Genomic DNA, 18,418 nt, shown 5'->3' with positions numbered 1-18,418 from the left:
GTGGGGTTGAAGAGAGGTGGGAGCAGAAATTGAGCAAAGGACTTGGAGATGTGTTTGGCCAAGAACAGGTTTGGGATGTATTTTTTGGGAAGCTGTTCAAAGAATTTTGCTGCTGACACTGTCCCATCTATAACTGATATTGGATTCCAGACTTCCTGGCTCAAACTTCTAATGCTTCTGCCAAATATCTGAATGTTTAAGCATGCTCAGGGAGGATAGATTCTCTGACAGATTTTAGCTGCTAAAGTGCAACTTTAAAGGACAACTTTCCACTGACTAGATGTAAACTTTGACAAATTGAACAGATTTTCACAGAAATGAGAAAAAGCATGTCCTTGACCTGAAGTGTACCGTTTGAAGGCCGCCTTTCGGTGCAGGAGATCTGAGAACTGTTTGAAGAAAAGGTCAGCAACATTAAAGAGCATATTTGTTCTCTAGTCCTCTCTTGGAAAAGGCTGACCTGTTTTGACTGGAACAAACACTGTTAGACACAAACTGTAAAAGATGAGGGCATTTGTTTAAGGTTTGGCAAGGCAATAGTGTCATCCTACAGGAACTGGTACTTTAAGAGGCAGTGCTATCAATTTTGCTACTGTCATTCTTAATTACTATGATTCCATAAAAAGAATTTTATCTGGAAAAGCAAACAGCAAATTGCTGTAATTATAATTGATGCATGACACAACAGGATAGAAGAACTGAGTAAATTTTCAAGGGGGCTTGGAAGTGATGTTTTATATCTGTATGTAGTAGACAGACAAGCTGTTGGCTGTTGAGTTGGCCTTTTAAAAAAAAAAATAAAAGTCTTACCACCTGTGGTGTTAATGGGTTATGCTGGCAGATCCCTTTAATGTATTTTCTCACATTTCTTGGGTGTGTTTTAATTATGTTGTTGCTCAGAATGCCTTCCAATATGGATTTAGATCCATAGTTTGATTGGTGTCATGCATCTACAGAGGTAATTGTGAATCTGTACTTGAAAATTATGGGGATGTTTTTGGCAAAAATAGGAGGGTAGAAATGACTAGCTTATCTCAACTAGGTTTCTTCTAAGCATTGCTTAACTTTTGCATCGCCCTGTCACTGTCAGCTGTGGCTGTCAACTCTGTGAAGTTGAGACATTCCTTCAGCCCATTTTTTCTGTTCTAGCACCTCTCCTGCTTTCTCTGAGGGCCAGATGCTTTTTAAAGAAACATACAGGGCTTGCCATCTTTTGCTTAAAGGAAATAATTTGTCCTTTAAATGCAAATTTCAAAGTTGAACAATGTCCATAAAATTTAAATAAAGCACATGCTGCTCTAGACTGCGATGTGGTAATACAGATCTTAACTGTCATTTAAATGTAAATTTGTAAAGTTTTCATTCATTCTGATTTAGATTCAGTTATATTCCAAGGTGAATGAAGCAAAAATGGTGGGGGTCTGGGTTTTCTCTTTTCTCCCAATTCCTTGCACCTTATACTCAATTAATATTGTTAATGTGTTCTATGAACTGCAAGAGTTAAATGACAAGGAGAGAACTGAGACAATACCCAGAGGCACCCAGGCAAAGACAGAAGGAGGAGAGCATAAACCTTTTCTTGAGAGCTGATATTGCCTTTACATATGAGAACAACATTTAAACCGTATTTTCAGATGATGCCAAGTGGATGACCACCAGTGTTCTCACTTTGCTGTTGGTGGTACAGCCTTGCTAGCAGTTTCTGATACAATCTCTTTCACCTGATTTAGTCTGGGAAAAAAATGTAACCTTCACTTGAATGATCATTGGGTTTTGCTGCTGTAGTGTGTGCCAGCTTGCTTCATCACTTTATTGCTGCTTTTTTTTTTTCATGTTGGAAATTAGTTTACAAGTTACTTGAGGGAATCTTGCCATTTTGTAGCTGCATGCTTAGCATTTTTTTTTGAAAGAAAATCTGAATACAGATCTTGTAACAGACATCAGAGATCTAGCCAGAATTAAGGTTATTTCCTGCCCTTAAAAATGTTTTTAAACGTTCCCAATATTCATATTGTAATTATGCTTTAATGTCTACTAGCTCATTATTTTAAGCTGCTCCTTAATGTGAGTTAAATTATGACTGGATTTTATTTATTTGATTATGAAGTCCTTGTTCTTTTAGAATACTCACTCCACATACTTTTCAGTTACAGAACAGTATGCCTTATTTTCACTGTGAATGATTTTGCTTACTAAAATATATGTAAAAATAAATATTTGCAAAAATAAATATTTGCTAGCTTTCTACTGAGACTGCCTTTCTTTAACCTCTAAATCATTCAACAAGAGACAAAGCAATGCTATGTTCATGCCAGGATTATTTTCCAGGTATGGGTGAAGAGGCATGTTGATTCTCACCCACCGAGAAGAAGAGAATTGACATGATCCTTTAAAGGCTCCTGTCTCACTCCTTTGAAAAACAGCAAGACATATGCCGCAAGCCTTTTTTTCCCCTGCAGCCTAAAGTGTGTGCTGACAAATCTGTCTGCTTTTTGTGCATCATTTTTGCTGAAGGAAAGGGCCCACTGAGAAACACAGCAAAAGTAATGTTTTTTAGGAAAACAGCTTTTCTGTAGAATTCTTCGCTTGTAAGTAGAAGTTAAAGTATTCTGGTAGGCAACATCCTTTCCTAGAACGCCTTACTGTCTTCTATGTAAAACAAAACATTCACTGCAGGTGCATATGGTTAAGTGATTTCTTGTATTCATGCATTGGGAAAAGTGAGTAACAAATCTCACGCTGACTTCAGCAGGGCACGAGTTTCAGTACTGGTGCTCAGTTATTTAGTCACTTGTTTAGACAGTGTAATACCAATATTGCGGGTATACAGTTTACAACAGAGGAACTTTATTGCAGTTACAAAGTCAATCATTCAGAAGCTGTCAGAATTAAGTTTACATGTGCAAACTTTATTTTTTCCTTCTGCTTGTACTTTTCATTCCTTAACTACGCAACAGCACCATGTTTCCTCCTGCTGTGTGATCTTTGCCTGTGTCGGATGATGAATGCTTAATTTAAGTCTGTGTTCTTGATATGTGGCTCCAGCTATATGCACCTACTGTGTATTATTAAAATGCAGATGGTTTTGAGATTTTCTAGAACTCTTGTCACTGTACTCTGACTACTTAAATATTTCTTAATCTTAGCACACCACTTGCTGAGAGTTCTTTTAAATGATGATCTTGGGATGACTTTCAAAGTATTTGCATAGCATTGGGTAATATCAGTGTACAATGTTGCTTGGGGTTTTATAATAATTGTGTGCACTCTGTGGTTGTGATAAGTGTAAGCGAAGATCAGAGGTTGAAATCTTCAGAAAATGAGGAAAGTGATGGTGATACCAGCTTGAGTCACAATGTGATGCTCAGCCACTGGTAGAGATAAGAGTAGAAATCAGGTTGGTTTTCTTCTGACTTGATCCAGCTTCTCTGATGGATGGACAAAGTCCTTCCACTGGTGGGCAATAAAGCTGGATCAAGTTCATACCTGGGCTTGTATAAAACTAAAGCAACCACTTCTTTCATCTGTGGAAAAAAAAAAAATGAAGGAGCTGGGAAAAGTTAACGGGTGCAAGCAGACAAGTTGGTCACTGCAGGATAAGTTAGGCTGTGAACTTACAGGTTGTCAAAACATGAGATAAATGCAAGATAGATATGAAGCTGCTGTGTGCTGAAAGCTTGTGCCCTGGCTTATCTCATGGTAGTGACTTTAGGAATGTGTATCTTGCAGAAGCTGAGTTAGCATTGCAGAAGCCCCTATAATTGTAGTCAGTCTTTGCTTTGAGCACTTGGCTTGGCATTCATCTTAATTCCGATTTTTGTTTATGTAGTTTTCTTAATGTTTGGAAAAGCAAGTGGAAATACATATTCCATTTTCTGGTGTTGCATCTGCACTCCAGTGTTTCATCATGTTTGCAAGCTCTCACACGGTTCTGCTCAAACTGAAATGCTGGCTGGTAGCTGTCATAGGTTGCTTCTGTCTGTAGACTGAAATTGGAGGAAAATTAGGAAAACTGCCAGGAATTTTCATTGATTTCTGCTGAAAGCAGTGGTTTGGTAATCTGTGGAAATCTTAGGTTCTGAGATGGGCATCAGTGGAGAAAATGTGCTAGTTTCCGTAGGCTCTTGTCAACTTTCCGTTAAGTTTGAGGCTTGCTCATTTCATGCTCTGTGTCTTATCTCTTTTCTGCTTTGTCTACATGCTTTTACTTTCCACTTTGTCCATTTTTCCACCTGTGAAGGCTGTTTGGTGGTCCCCTGGCTTTTCTTTCTCCTTACCTAGCCATTGTCACGCAGCCCCTTGTGACCTCTCTCCGTTCCTGTATTCCTCCTTTCTTTCACACTGCTGATAGTCATCCTGATGCAAAGAGGCCATTATAAAAGCCTATAACTTGACCAAATTTAGAGGATTTTCATGGAGAATGTTTATTCCTATTTGCAAGGCCTCTGTGTTTCCAGTTTTTTAATCTCCTCCAAAACATGGGGTTTAGAGGTTGGGTTGGTTTTTTTTTAAAGGGGAAATTTGTTCAGTGGGTTACAGAAGTTGCTGTTACTATAGCCTGTTTTTTGGGAAATGGGAAGAACTGTTTAGACTGAAAACTCCCAGAGAAGTCGTTCTAAGGTAGATAGCTATTTATGTGAAAACTGTGTCTGAAATTCAGCAAGATACCAAGACTAATAACAACTAATAACAAAGTGACATTTTTATTAGTAGGTTGTGTTTATTAGTCCCAATCATGCTGTATATGCTTTTACATGTTACCTGCACTGTAGAGTTGTTTTCTGTACACGCTGACATATTTATTTTTGGTTTACACAGTTTCCTCCTCTTACATGCTGAAATAGGCAGTGAAGGCAAGACATGTCTGGCTGCTACAAGATAGCAGTATCATATTACAGTCTTTTTCCATGAGAGTTTAGCTTTAATAGGATGATGTCTCATTATTTGTAACCTCCATCTGTACTTGTGTCTTAAGAGCATTGGGAACAATACACAATGTGTAAATTTATATCTAGAACATAATAAAAGAGACGTTCATTTCACATGGCAGCAGTCTTCTCTGTATTTATTTAGATTAATATACAGTAATGCTTTTCAGAGCTTGTTTGATCAGTCCTTCCAATGCTTTGTTCCAGTTCAATAGGCAAAGAGGTTTCAGCAGGTCTGTGACCTGCTTTTTTGCTTAGGGGCTCTACAGCCATAGAAGAAGAGAAGAGAAGAGAAGAAGAGAAGAACCTCTGAAGGTTACTGGGTGTTGTTACACACACTCTTTTTCTAGTTTTCTTCCTTAATAACATACTACTAATTTTGCTTGGCAAAATCTTGGAACAGATTCTCCTGGAAGGCATGCTAAGGCACATGAAAATCAACAAGGTGCTTGGTGACAGCCAGCATGGCTTCACTGAGGGGAAATCCTGCCTGACCAATTTGGTGGCCTTCTATGATGGGGCTACAGAACTGATGGACAGGGGCAGAGCAGTTGATGTCATCTACCTGGACTTGCGCAAAGCATTCGACACTGTCCCGCATGACACCCTTGTCTCTAAATTGGAAAGACACCAATTTGATGGATGGACCACTCGGTGGATAAAGAACTGGCTGGATGGCCGCACACAAAGAGTTGTGGTCAATGGCGCAATGTCCGGCTGCAGACCAGTAACGAGTGGTGTCCCTCAGGGATCAGTGTTGGTACCGGTCTTGTTCAACATCTTTGTCGCTGACATGGACAGTGGGATTGGGTGCGCCCTCAGCAAGTTTGCCGATGACACCAAGCTGTGTGGTTTGGTTGATACCCTGGAGGGAAGGAATGCCATCCAGAGGGACCTTGACACGCTTGTGAGGTGAGCTGATGCCAGCCTCATGAAGTTTAACCATGCCAAGTGCAAGGTCCTACACCTGGGTCGGAGCAATCCCAGGCACAGCTACAGGTTGGGCAGAGAAGAGATTCAGAGCAGCCCTGCGGAGAAGGACTTGGGGGTGTTGGTCAATGAGAAAATGAACATGAGCCAGCTTCAGTGTGCGCTTGCAGCCCAGAAAGGCAACCATATCCTGGGCTGCATCAAAAGGAGCTCGACCAGCAGGTCAATGGAGGTGATCCTGCCCCTCTACTCTGCTCTTGTGAGACCTCACCTGGAGTATTGTGTGCAGTTCTGGTGTCCTCAACATAAGAAGGACATGGAACTGCTGGAACAAGTCCAGAGGAGGGCCATGAGGATGATCAGGGGACTGGAGCACCTCCTGTATGAAGACAGGCTGAGAAATTTGGGGCTGTTCATCCCGGAGAAGAGAAGGCTGCATGGAGACCCCAAAGCAGCCTTCCAGTATCTGAAGGGGGCCAATAAGGATGCTGGGAAGGGACTCTTCATTAGAGACTGTAGTGATAGGACATGGGGTAACGGGTTCAAACTTAAACGGGGGAAGTTCAGGTTAGATATAAGAAAAAAGTTCTTTACTGTAAGGGTGGTGAGGCACTGGAGTGGGTTGCCCAGGGAGGTTGTGAATGCTCCATCCCTGGCAGTGTTCAAGGCCAGGTTGGGCGAGGCCTTGGGTGGCATGGTTTAGTGTGAGGTTTCCCTGCCTGTGGCACTGGGGTTGGAACTAGATGATCTTAAGGTCCTTTCCAACCCTAACTATTCTATGATTCTACTACACTAATATAGTGTAGTAGGAGCACCAAGTAGAAATTTTATATGAAATTTCATAGAAATAAAATAGTTCTAGGTTAAAAGTTAAACCCACTCATGCCAGCCTGAATTTCTGCCTGAGGAGGCAGATGCAGCTAATGTTATCCATGTAGTCCCTCCAGCAAAGCATCCTGCAGTTAAAGGGCTAGCAAATCCTTTCTTGCAAGGATGTGAAGCACTGTCTGCTTCCTTAATGCCAGGCTGATATTTTTTAATTATTTACTTATTAAAAACTAGAATAAGAACTATTTGTTAAATATAGAAGAGGCTATCATGAGATTGGAATTAGCTGTAAAGGAAGGCTGTAATTCAGCTAAGACTGAGTAATAGCCCATTGGCACGATTTGGTGCTTTTTCTGTTCTTCTTGTAGCTCATGGATTCTTTTACAATTTGCTAAGAATCTTCCTCCTATAATTTTTTTCAAAGCTGAACAGTGGCCTCTCTATCTTTATTGAGTTGTGTCCACTAAGATCAGAGTGGAAACTGACCAATTTCATGCATTTAGAGGTGTGCAGCTGTAAAATCAATTATTTGGGATTACAAATAATGAGCTTTCTGCAGAATATATCTTGTGGTGAGATGGGAAGTCTGTGTGGTCAGTGTGGTTTTTACCTAGAATGTATAGTATTAACTGCATTGAATTTTGTTGTATTAGGGTTGTAGGAAAGCAAAGCTATTTGCTTATATGAAATTATTTTAGATGGATAAACTGGAAAACAGCAAAGTGTAGGTTTGGGAACTGCATTTCTGAGGAGGAAATTTCTGCACATTTATTACTGCAGACCAAACAGAGTGCTGAATTCCTGCCTCTGTGCTAGAATTGTAAGTAGTGTTTTTCACACAGAAAGTCCTGCTGTGTGGGAAGTGGATGAGAAGCAAAAAGGACATTGTGCTCTGGGGCCAAATTTTAAAAATTGCCATTAAAGATGTGTAGATGGAAGCATAAGTTGCTGGGAACGGAAGCAGAACTTCCCTGGTTTGTACAGACAGCAAGACACTTCTGAGTGTGTTTGTTCAGAAGACATGATGAGGGGGGAAAAAAACCCTGTGAATGTTTTCTCGGTAAAGATGCCTTTCCAGGAGAGCTCGGAGACTTATCCCAACAGTTTGTGCAGGGAAGTTGGCACTCTGTCAGAGAGCACTGTTGTGACTGCAGAGTGTGACAAGCCACAGAATTTTGCAGATACTTTGTTTGGCTCTGAAGCACAACAAATTGCTTTCACAGATTTGTGTTTCTGACTAGAATGTGCGTATTTGGTGTCTCAGAAATTAAACAGGGCAGCCAAGATGCCGTTAACAATATTAGATAGGTGCAAACCGCCATCATGTGCTGTCTCTAAGAGTAAAACTCTCACAATGGGAGATGTCCTCCTAGAGTGACAGTGAGAAAGGGTGAACACTGTATGTGAGTAGCAGCATGGGAAGTGGTGAGCACTGGTGTATGGTAGCCCCAGAGGACACCTCAACCACTATATGCTGAGCAAAGCAGGCATTTTCATAGCTATGCTTTTTAGAGAAATGACAAGAATTTCAGAGCTTTTGCATATAGTAGGAAATCCAAGAGAGTATCAGCGGCAGTTGTACCTTATGGTGAGTATGAGCAGTATGAGGTTGAGTTCTTCTGCTACTGCTGAGAAAAGTTTTCAGGTCACTGTAATATGAGACACTTTGGAAATCACAGGTGATTCTTCTATCTAGGTCTACACTGGAGACTGTGATTTCTCACAGAGTGAGAACAAGGTGATAGTCAGGAATTGCAAGACTGAATTAATCATGGTAGGATGATCCTAGGAACATAATTAATGTTCAGGCTTAATGTACTTGCCATGTCTGAAAGTGCGGTCTTTGCTAGTGCTGCTGGTGAAAAGTTCTTCCTGCATGTGGCCTGGGAGTTGGCAGTAATGTTGAATTTGACATACAGCTGTGAAATGTTACTTTATGGGCAAGCCAGAATAGCCTTTTTCAAAACACTCTAACTCAAGGCTGATTTAAAAGTCACAAGGCTTTCTTAATAGAGTGTCAGGCTTGGGCTGATGCTGTAAACCCTCCAGGGAGCAAAGCACTGATTTACTGATGCTAGTCAGGTTTTGGGTGAGAGTTGGCTGCATTCCATCTGGCTTGCCTTGCTTGTGGAGTGAGTGTACTTTAGAGCCAAGCTCATCTGGGATCAGCAAAAAGCTCCTTGACCAACACAAGTGATAAGGCAGCTTGCCAGGAGCTCATAATAGATGAGAGCATCTGCTTGTTGGAGGTGATGGTTATTCAAGCAAATACAGTGTGTTTTCTTTAGGTATGCAAATACGGTTATTAGCCCTTGATGGAGAAGTGCTGAGTATTGGTGCTTTTAGTGGTTCAGGTCATGAACTTATGTACAAGTAACAGAAATTCCCATCTTGGATGTCATTAATTATTGAAGTATGCCATCAATTCTTCTGCCCTGTTTTTTGCTGCTAGAATTTGCTGTAAGGCAATGTGCAAACATAGGTGACAGAGCAAGCACCTGCCAATTCAAATGTATATAATATTTTGTCCAGAATGTTAAAAAAAGTGTCACTGTAGTATTATTTGCTGCTGTGCCTCGTCAAAACTCTTTGGGGAAATGAATTAAAAGTGCTGCCATCTGTTTATCTTACATTTAATATGAAGGGTAAAAAATGAGTGCCAGCAGTTTTGAAGCAGCATTATATAATGCTATTTTTAAAAATACATGCTAAGGATACAGTGAGTACTAGTGCATTGGTCCCACTTTTGGGATTGCTGCAGTGCTTTTTCAACATTTGGTCTTTTTATCTTAAAAGAAAACAACTCTGTGTGAAATCTGGGGATGATAATCACTGGGTGGAGATGGTCTTTTCTAGGAGAATTATTTTCTTCCAGAAGAAACACCAGGCACAGCAGCACCTGATTCTTTCTGAGCTCCAGGAGCAGCTGCATTGGCAGCTTCAAAGTTGAAGTTAAGTTTGTCTCAGGCTGATGCTAATGGATTCCCTGGACTCTTTTCATTCCCTTGGATGTGAATTTCTGGATTTTGTCTTTGAATTAGTGAAGTTCATCTAAGTTTTATCCCCTTTGAGCAAAAAGTTGCCCAAAAGAGAAGGTCTGTGGGTAGTTTGTTCTGAAAGGGGATGTTTCTGGAAAAACACACACCAAGCACCACCGGTTCATATTTCATTTTGTTTTAAAGTACTCTTCTGTGGAAGAAACAGCTTTCCTAGTTCAGACAATTGGGTGGGTTTTTTTTGTTTTTTTTTTCTTTTCTTTTTTTTCCATTTTCCCCCTTTTTTTAAAGCAACAAAGCTGAAGACAGGCAATCTCACTGGTACAAGTTGTGACAGAAGAGCACATGGGGCAGTTCTCTTACTTACACCAGTTATGCTTTGGTTTCTCACAGTATAAGTTGTTAGTGGAATTAACTTCTTATTTCCTCAGTGTAAAGTTAGTGCAATTAAGATGATTTTGCTCTCTGTGCTACATTATTTACTATATTTCACTTTGACTAACAGAGAAGACAGAAATCTCACCCTGTAGGTGATGTGTTGTAGTTCTTGTAATATATGGCAGATGTTGAATATTGAGGCTATACAAGGAGAGAATTGGATATTAGAGAAGATAAATAAGAGTGGGGCAGGGGACTGAAGAGGAAAGACCTCAGGGTAAGCGCCTTTCAATGTCCTGTTTAAGCTTTAATGACCCATATACAGATTTTAGCAACAAAGTAATGGCCAACTAGAGGAATTAAAGGCCTTAGGTGGTGATCTAAACTGCAGAAGCTGGCAGAGGTCATAAATCCTGTTACAGTTTGACACAGGCTCTGCTGGGAGGCAATTTTTATGTTCCCAGTCTCTCTGCATGTATTCTAATTTGACAGGGTTTCAGGGAAGAGCTGGTGAAAGCTCAGTGTGAACTTTTCTTTGGGTTCCCCTATGTTAAAAGTCCTCATGTGTGGTCAGAGGTACTTTTCAGACAATTGTTTGTATCCATACCTTTTTCCAGTAGCAATTTTTTATTGTTGCCCTTTTAAAAAACCCAAACATATTCAGATCTCTCTGAGCTTTACTCCAAGAAATTCTGCAGATTCTAAGATGAGGATCATATGAAAATTGTGCATAGCTCTTCCTTTGAGAAAAAAGCTTTTACTTAATATATAGAATGTCAAAAGTTACTAGACATGCACTGATGAATTGTTTTAAAATAATAATTGTAATTGCAATAGCTGATTTGCATCTCAGTGGCAATGTGTTCAGGGCACTGGGAAGATTCCTCTGTGTTGACTCCCTGAATAGTGTGAGTTGGGGAGTGCAGGCCAAAGTATGTTCTTTTGAAACATTTCTTCTCACCTCTTCAACCAGGTTGAAAGGTTAACTATTTCCTGATCATGGAGCTTTCCTGGAGGTTTGCAATCCTGTCATCAGAATATCTGTGATACACTCACTTTGAAGCGTCCTTATGGTGTTTTCCTTTTTGCTATCTGCCTTCTTGCTAGTGTGAACTCCAGAGTTTTGCTGCTGAGGATGCTTATAGAGGAGCATTGATTGAGCCAGATGCTGTTTGCTATTGTGTCGCTTTCTAAGCGATCGGTTTGTCAGATTGAGCTCTTAAAACACAGTGTGAGAGATCATATGTACTTACCCTAATTTGAAGCCTGATGACCCCGGGAGTTACCTCAGCCTGACACGGCACTCTCAGTAGGGTGGGTAATAGGGAGCTCTCTAGCTTCCTTTTTGCACAGTAGTGGAGTGAGACACATCTTTGGTGCTTCATTATTTTGTTTGATTAAAGAAGAAGGGTGACAAGAAAGTTCCAAATCATACAATACAGAAATATGCCACTCATTTTCATGTCTTTATATCTATTATTTACTTTGCTGTGGTGACTGATAGTCCTGCTTAGATGTATGTATGAGACGACAAGGCACCACCAAACAGAATTACATTGGTAACAGCACATGGCTTGTCAGCATATCTTGCTAAGATATGCCATGACTTGTGGAACATTAAATATGTAATATGGTATGAACATTAAGTATTTATTATGGTGTAAAAGAAATTTAGTGAAGAGATCACCTTGGAATTTCACTAAATAAGTCTTTGTCAGTAGTCTGAAAACATGAGCTATAAAACCCCCAAAATATGGTGAAGAAATGCCATGTATTTATTCTCATGAGCTAATACAAATGGTTCCATCAAAACTGTGTTATGTTTGAGAGAAAGGAGATACTGTGTAAAACACTATTCTTAGGATAGATGTTGTATTTCATTTAGAAAGCAACTCCGTTGTGTTGAACAGGGAAGATAATGTTTTGAAAAGACATGCTTGACTTTTGTCTGAGGGAAAAAATTATCTTTGAGTGTGGAAGTGAACTTGGTATCTGGTTGATCATACATGAGCGATTAATTTAGAGGAGGCTGCATAAGGAAAGCATCTCTAGCTGCAGCTCATTTTTGTCTCAAAGTGATGTTGAGTTTGACCAACAAGGTGAAGAAAATAGTACTGAATGGGAAGGTACAGTCTAAAAACACACTGAACATGTAGAACTCATGGACATAGAAGATACTAAAGTACAACTGCTTGTTGTCAGGGTATGAAATTAAGATGTCAAAAAAATCATCCAAGTCACTAAAAGAAAATTATTAAAAACCCCAAACAATGCAAAATATTTAGATCCTTTTAAGATAACGTGTATGTTTTGCTTTTCAGCTTCTCTTTTGAAAGGACTGAAACATGCTAATATTGTGCTGCTTCATGACATCATTCACACAAAGGAGACCTTGACACTTGTATTTGAATATGTGGTGAGTAAAGTAACTAATGTTCTGGGTATGGTGTAGAGTGTATTGAATTTGATAGGAAAGCTCTCTTTACTGTTGATGACCTATGGATCAGGCTAAAATAACCCTTTCTTCAGAAGAATGGAGGCTATAAGAGATAATGCTTTGTAGTGTGAAGTGGTCTAAAAGTAGAAGGCTGGGCTGGACCAGATTCAGAGACAGAAAAGTGGCTTTTGGGGTCCTCTTGAAGAATCTTCAACTGTTCAGTTGACTTTTCAAACTGGTTTCGTACTATGCTTCCTAGTTATAGTTCGTTTATTAGGGTTTTTTCTTCACTGATGTGATCAGGTAACTTTAAAATAGCTGAGAATAATGGAGGTAAGAAGAAAAATGGAACTGAAATGCTTAACAGGAACAGGTAGTTCCTTCATCAAAAGCATGTAACAAGCTTAAATGGCTTTTGTTGTGACAGGCTTGTGCACAGTGTCTTTTTATTAGCAATGTCAGTAAAAAAGAAGACTGGCACAAGCAATTTAGAATTTTTGAGTATTATTTTTTTTTGTCATGACTGGTGTTTCACCTACTAATTAAAACTTCAATTTACATAGTACACAGTGTAATGATCTAATTGTGTTCAATGTATTACTTTCCAAAGTCTTGGGCTTGGCATCCTGATTAATCTTTTTAGTTTTTCTAAGACAAACATACGGCATTTATGTAGAACTATTTCAGCACTTAGCTGCGGAATTGTACAATGTACTATTATAATTAACCTCCCCATTTTCACAGATGAGTCTGAGAACGTGTAATTTAGAAGAAATAAATGAGTTTAGAGAAGGTTAGATTTTCAGTATAATGTCTATTATTGTGTTGTCTGTAGGACACTGCATTTATAAAGTACTGTGATTACTAGTTTTAGTACATCCCTACTTAAGACAGATGGAACTGTTTTGTTTATTGGGAGCATGCCTTAATTTTTACACGATAGTGCACACAGCGTGTTGTCTGGAGAAGCCATTCACCTTGTCTATTTACATAGAAATAGAAATCCTACAGTGTAATGATGTGGTTATTCAGCTATGAGATCCTGCAGAGCGGTTGCATGCAGTACATGTTTGTTTACCTCAGGTATAGGACCATTAATGAAAAATTAATTCCTTTTCTTAAATCGGTGATTCTTCTGCTCCTGACTTATACACTGAAATAGCATAGGAAAAGCCTTGGTATTTAATTGTATGTATCAGTCAGTGTAGAGTTATTTACATAACTTTACGTGAATATGTGCAGTCCCTTTTATCAGCAGCTGGATTTAGCTGTATTCATCAGAACTGGTTGAGAAATGAGATGTATAGATGTTTCTCCCTAAAAGAGATGTTTTTGCCTATTAAACAAATGCGGACACTGACTCACAGACATATGTTATATCATGTTGCTGTCCACGATAAGCACAGACATAGACTAAGCTTCGTGCAGGAGCTACTTCTTCTGGATTCACTTAGCTGTTTGTTTTTCGAGTGGTTGCTGTTGGGATCAACCCTGCTAGTGACTGCCCCTTTTTATTCCCATGGTATTTGGTAGCTATTGAAACTGTTTAAGGTTTGTAGCAACTGGTCCTAGTAGTATTTCGGTATTTTGGCTGGTTGGCAGAGCCTCTCAAAGTGGTGCTCAGGAAGAAGGGGAAGGATGCTTTGTTCTCTCCAGCCAGCCTAGAGACTGTATTGTAATGATGTTGTACCTTGCTCCTGTGCCTTGAGATGATGAAATTGCTTAATTCAAAATTAAATTTTCATTGTAAGGTAATGTAAAGTTATAGGCTGATCAAATAGCTAGTGCTTACTGGTTGAGAATGCCCATATAACCTGATTGAATTCTTGTGGGTGTGCATGGTTACAGGTTTTAATTGTTTGAGTACAGTGACTTTTTTGTTCCTTTTGTCAAAAAGCTCTCATTCAGTGCATAATAAGAATGCGCAGAGGCAAAAATTATAGTTTCCGTTTAAATCTACAAATTTTGGCTGGTTAACTATGCAATCTAGCTGTGTAATTGGTGTTACTGTGCTCTGTACCTGTAATGTCTGTTTTGTTGGGTTTTTTTAACACCTATACATGGTTTAGCCCAGTAATATGGGTGATTTGTACTGAAATTAATAGAAATATTTGCGTGCTTAAAATTACACTGTGGCATACATTTTTGAATGACGAAGGCCTAGCAAACCTAAAAGGGATTGAATTTAGTTTGCTTCATAAAGTGAGATCATGGAGCTGATACATTGTTGCCCTTAATCACTATTGCCATTTCAGACACAGTAAAAGCCATTTGAGCGAGATGTCATAGTTAAGTCAGGGCTGAACAGTTAAGTGATCCAAGAGTTCTCAAAAATGGAAACTTTGGGTCGCTAGGTGATGATTCCATTGGGAAATTAATATTGATGGAAATGCCTGAGGTTATCAGAGGTGTTTGGTTTCAGTGTTGACCCTGAAAGAGTAGAATGAGATATAATTTGATGTAGCACCTTTCATTGCAAAATGCATTGCAGTAATAAGTTAAAAACTAAAAGCAGAACAGCTTCTGAAAGGAAACATGGCTGTCATTAAATTCTCTGGGTTCCTCAAATTAGAATTTTTTTAATATGGAAGTCTGTCAGATGAAAACGTCGCAGAGCTTTTTTAACTTTAACTTGGGTGGACCCCAGAACCAAAAGAAAGTCAATCTTTAAAATTCTGTCTGAATTTTGAAGATCAGGAAAAGTTCATTCTCCATGTAAACATTTTGGTGGTGAATGTAAAGCCCTACATTTCTGTGGAAGAAGAGAAGGGGGGCTTGTTCGTTTTGCATGAAATAATTAAAAATAGTATGCAGAGTACATTGCTGGTAGGGCATGATTTCTGTGTAGGATTTGGTAACTCTTACATCAGCTTTGATTATAGTTGATCATGCAAGGACACCAAAAAGAGAGCTGAGAGTTCAGTTTCGTCACTGGATGGTTGAGAGCCATTGCTTGTTACCTGAAGAGCTTTGAGAATGAGCAGCTTAGAATAACCTCTACAAAACCTGAAGGGCTGATAGTCTTTTACACGTGAACAGTTTCCTACAGTTAACTGAGTTGTGCTCTGTAAGACCTAAAACCAAAATGTGACATTTTGACACAGTTTGTGTATGGTATCTGAGACCACAATGACTTCCAAAAGAAGTTGTTCATTTCAGCTTTCCAGTTAAATGGAGGAGTGTAACTGTTCACTTAAGTTTGGTTCACCCCCTCTCCACGCTGTTTAGGTGTTAGTTTATGTGACCTTGTTGGTATGCCATCTGTTGTGCAACTGTCACCCATGCAGCCAACTTTGCCCAAGGAGGTGATGAACTTTACAGGTGAGATCTCAGACGTATTGAGAGATCCTTGAAGATGGGTTCACATCTATTTGTTCTAAAATGATCATTACCATTTGTTTCTTCACTTGTTTATTTAAAAGGAAGATGACTGTATTTAGAAACAATTGCTGAAAGGCAATCCTAAGCAATACATATTGCTACAGGCTCAGTAGAATGATAATGAGGGTTTTAGTATTATGCATAATTATGTAAGTATATTATTATCAATAAATGAACCAGCAACTTGTCATACTCCTGGCATATAAAAGTGAGCTTGTATAGCAGCACTTTAGATTACACTTTCAATATTTACGAAATAGATTTGAAGCAAGAACAGATAAATTTATAATCGGAAGTATGAGTAATGAGCAATATGTTTTCTGCCTTAACAGTGAAAAAGCTCCTGACTAATCTAACAGTGTAATTTAAACCCAAGCATTTTCAATTATCTTGCCTGTTTTAATCTCTGTGTATGTTTTTCCTTCTTAAAAATTACTTTCCATTAAAGAAGAAAGTTTAATTCTCATTGCTTTATTACAGCAGCTAAAATAGGTTGTTACAGAATGAGTTGGCTTCATAAAGTTCATTAATTATATTTTCCTCCCATTTCCTGTAAGAAAGAAAGAGGTTTCAGTTTTTCATTTTAATGCTGATTAGAAATTGAGATATATGCTATCTATTTGAATTAAGAGTTACAGAGCTGAAGTTTCAAAACCTGAGATTTTGAGTTTGTTATGAAAAGCATTATGCAAGGAAATGGTCAACACTTATTAGCAAAAAATGATAATTTTTTTTGCATTGAAAATCTTGAATTTCTGACAATTTTGGATAATTTGGTTTGGACACTGTTATTGCTCTTTTGTGAAACCAAACAAAAAATAGCACATTATCTTCGTGACTGAGTGGGAGAGCAGGGAAAATCAGGAGCATCCCATAGCTCTAATCACTAGGATAATTTAGCAGTGCCTAGTACCCAAGAGAAATTAGGGAAATTGGCACAAGAAGGAAGGAGGAGTCTTCTAATGTTTCATTGGGAATGAAACTTATTTGGAGGCTGCATTACCTTATTTTGATGCGAGGGTGAAATGATGGGCAGTTTTCTTCCCATTTAATGTCAAGGTGCTTGTCCAGACATGGTAAGCAAGGACTGAAAGCTAGTGAAGCTCTGCAAAAAGTCAGATGCCTCCTACCATGCTCTTGGCAGACACCTCTGCTTGCCACAAATGTGCTTCACCCACCGTGGGAAGAAGCAGAGCTATTGAGGGCTTCCAGCATGAAAGCAATTGAATTTTGTAGTTTCCATTTGCCTTGTCCAGAGAAGGAGCTGTTCCCCTCTTGGTGCAGCCCCTGCCTCATGTCCCAGCCTTGTGACACTGAAACTGCAGTCAAAAAGATGGCAGAACAAGGCTGAGAGGAAGCAGAGAGCAAGAAAGTCCCCAGGCAATAAGGGAATACTGCTCTTGGGAAAGCCTTGTTTTTCAGGTTTTAATGAGCAGATCAGAGACAGGAGCTGCTGATGTCCAAGTATAGATTGGAAATGCAAACAAAATCAGCTTCTAGGGATAAGGATTCAGAAGGGATTTCAGAAGGAAATTGCTTGGTGCTTTGCCGAGAGGTGAAGACTGTGCCAGACATGGAATCAGCAGGAAAGAAGAAATGGAAAATCGTATTTAAATTAAAATAAAAATACTCCTGCTAGGCTAATGAGAAGTTTATACAGGTCAAGCAGGAGGAGGGAAGATGTACTCAGTTTGCCTCATCATCCTGACTTTTCAGGATCACAAAGGTTGTGTAGACTTCGTATGGAGGGTCCATACTGATGAGTAGTTGAGTTAATAGGATTAATCAAGATTTACAATCCAACAGGTTGGGAGGCTGTATATCTGCATTCTTTATGCAATTTACTAATGTTTTTTGAAACCTTACCAATTGGTTAGATTTGCAGTGTGCTTTACACCATTTAATAATGAGCACCTATTATTTATTCTTCTTTTAGTTAAGTATTAATAAGTATATTCAATGTAAGTATTTAAAATAAACAAAACAAAACAGGACAAAATCACAGCATAAAAACATCCAGAGTTGAGCTGACAGATGGAACACTGGAAATCACATGAGATATTCTATCTACTGACAGATCTCAATTAGTTTTTTCCTAACTTACAGCTAAAATTCTCAAACATCATTGTAATCCACCAAAAAACACATATGTCTAGTAAGATGAATATGCCAGTGATAATGCTCTACTCAATACAGGTAAGGCCACCACCTGAAATGGTTAATTTGTACAAAGAAGGAAAAGAAATCAGCTGGAGACCTGAGGAGCTGAAAAAAAAAATAAACATCTAGAATAAAGGCTTCTGAGGAAAAGTCAAAGTAAGTAGGACTGTTCAGAGTTGGGGAAAAAAAGGATAAAATGGTTACAAACCTTTAAATATCTCATAAAGAGACAGTGACTTACTTCTGTCAGTGAGGATAAAAAAGAAAATCTGAAATTGCAGTAAGGAAGAGAAAAAAAAAATTATATTTTATATATATTTTATATATATTTATATTTATAGATTTTATATATTTCTTAATATATTTATTATATATTATTA

At 38.8% G+C, this 18,418-nt stretch overlaps 1 protein-coding gene across 5 annotated transcripts in view; it reads left to right on the top strand.

Moving 5' to 3' along the window:
• CDK14 (cyclin dependent kinase 14) overlaps window positions 1–18,418 on the top strand; it is a 318,587-nt gene that overhangs the window by 123,642 nt on the left and 176,527 nt on the right. For all 5 annotated transcript variants that reach the window (XM_057432447.1, XM_057432444.1, XM_057432448.1 and 2 more), the window contains one exon: window positions 12,382–12,476. In XM_057432447.1, coding sequence (XP_057288430.1) covers window positions 12,382–12,476 — 95 coding nt within the window. The remainder of the gene's footprint in view (window positions 1–12,381; window positions 12,477–18,418) is intronic.

This window comes from Pezoporus wallicus, unplaced genomic scaffold, assembly GCF_028554395.1.
Source record: "Pezoporus wallicus isolate ANWC-B61680 ecotype Strahan unplaced genomic scaffold, APGP_CSIRO_Pwel_v1 scaffold_2584, whole genome shotgun sequence".
In the NCBI taxonomy this organism is placed as follows: domain Eukaryota; kingdom Metazoa; phylum Chordata; class Aves; order Psittaciformes; family Psittacidae; genus Pezoporus; species Pezoporus wallicus.
The sequence above is the reverse complement of the archived record's forward strand: the minus strand, read 5'-3'. Positions and strand labels throughout refer to the sequence as shown.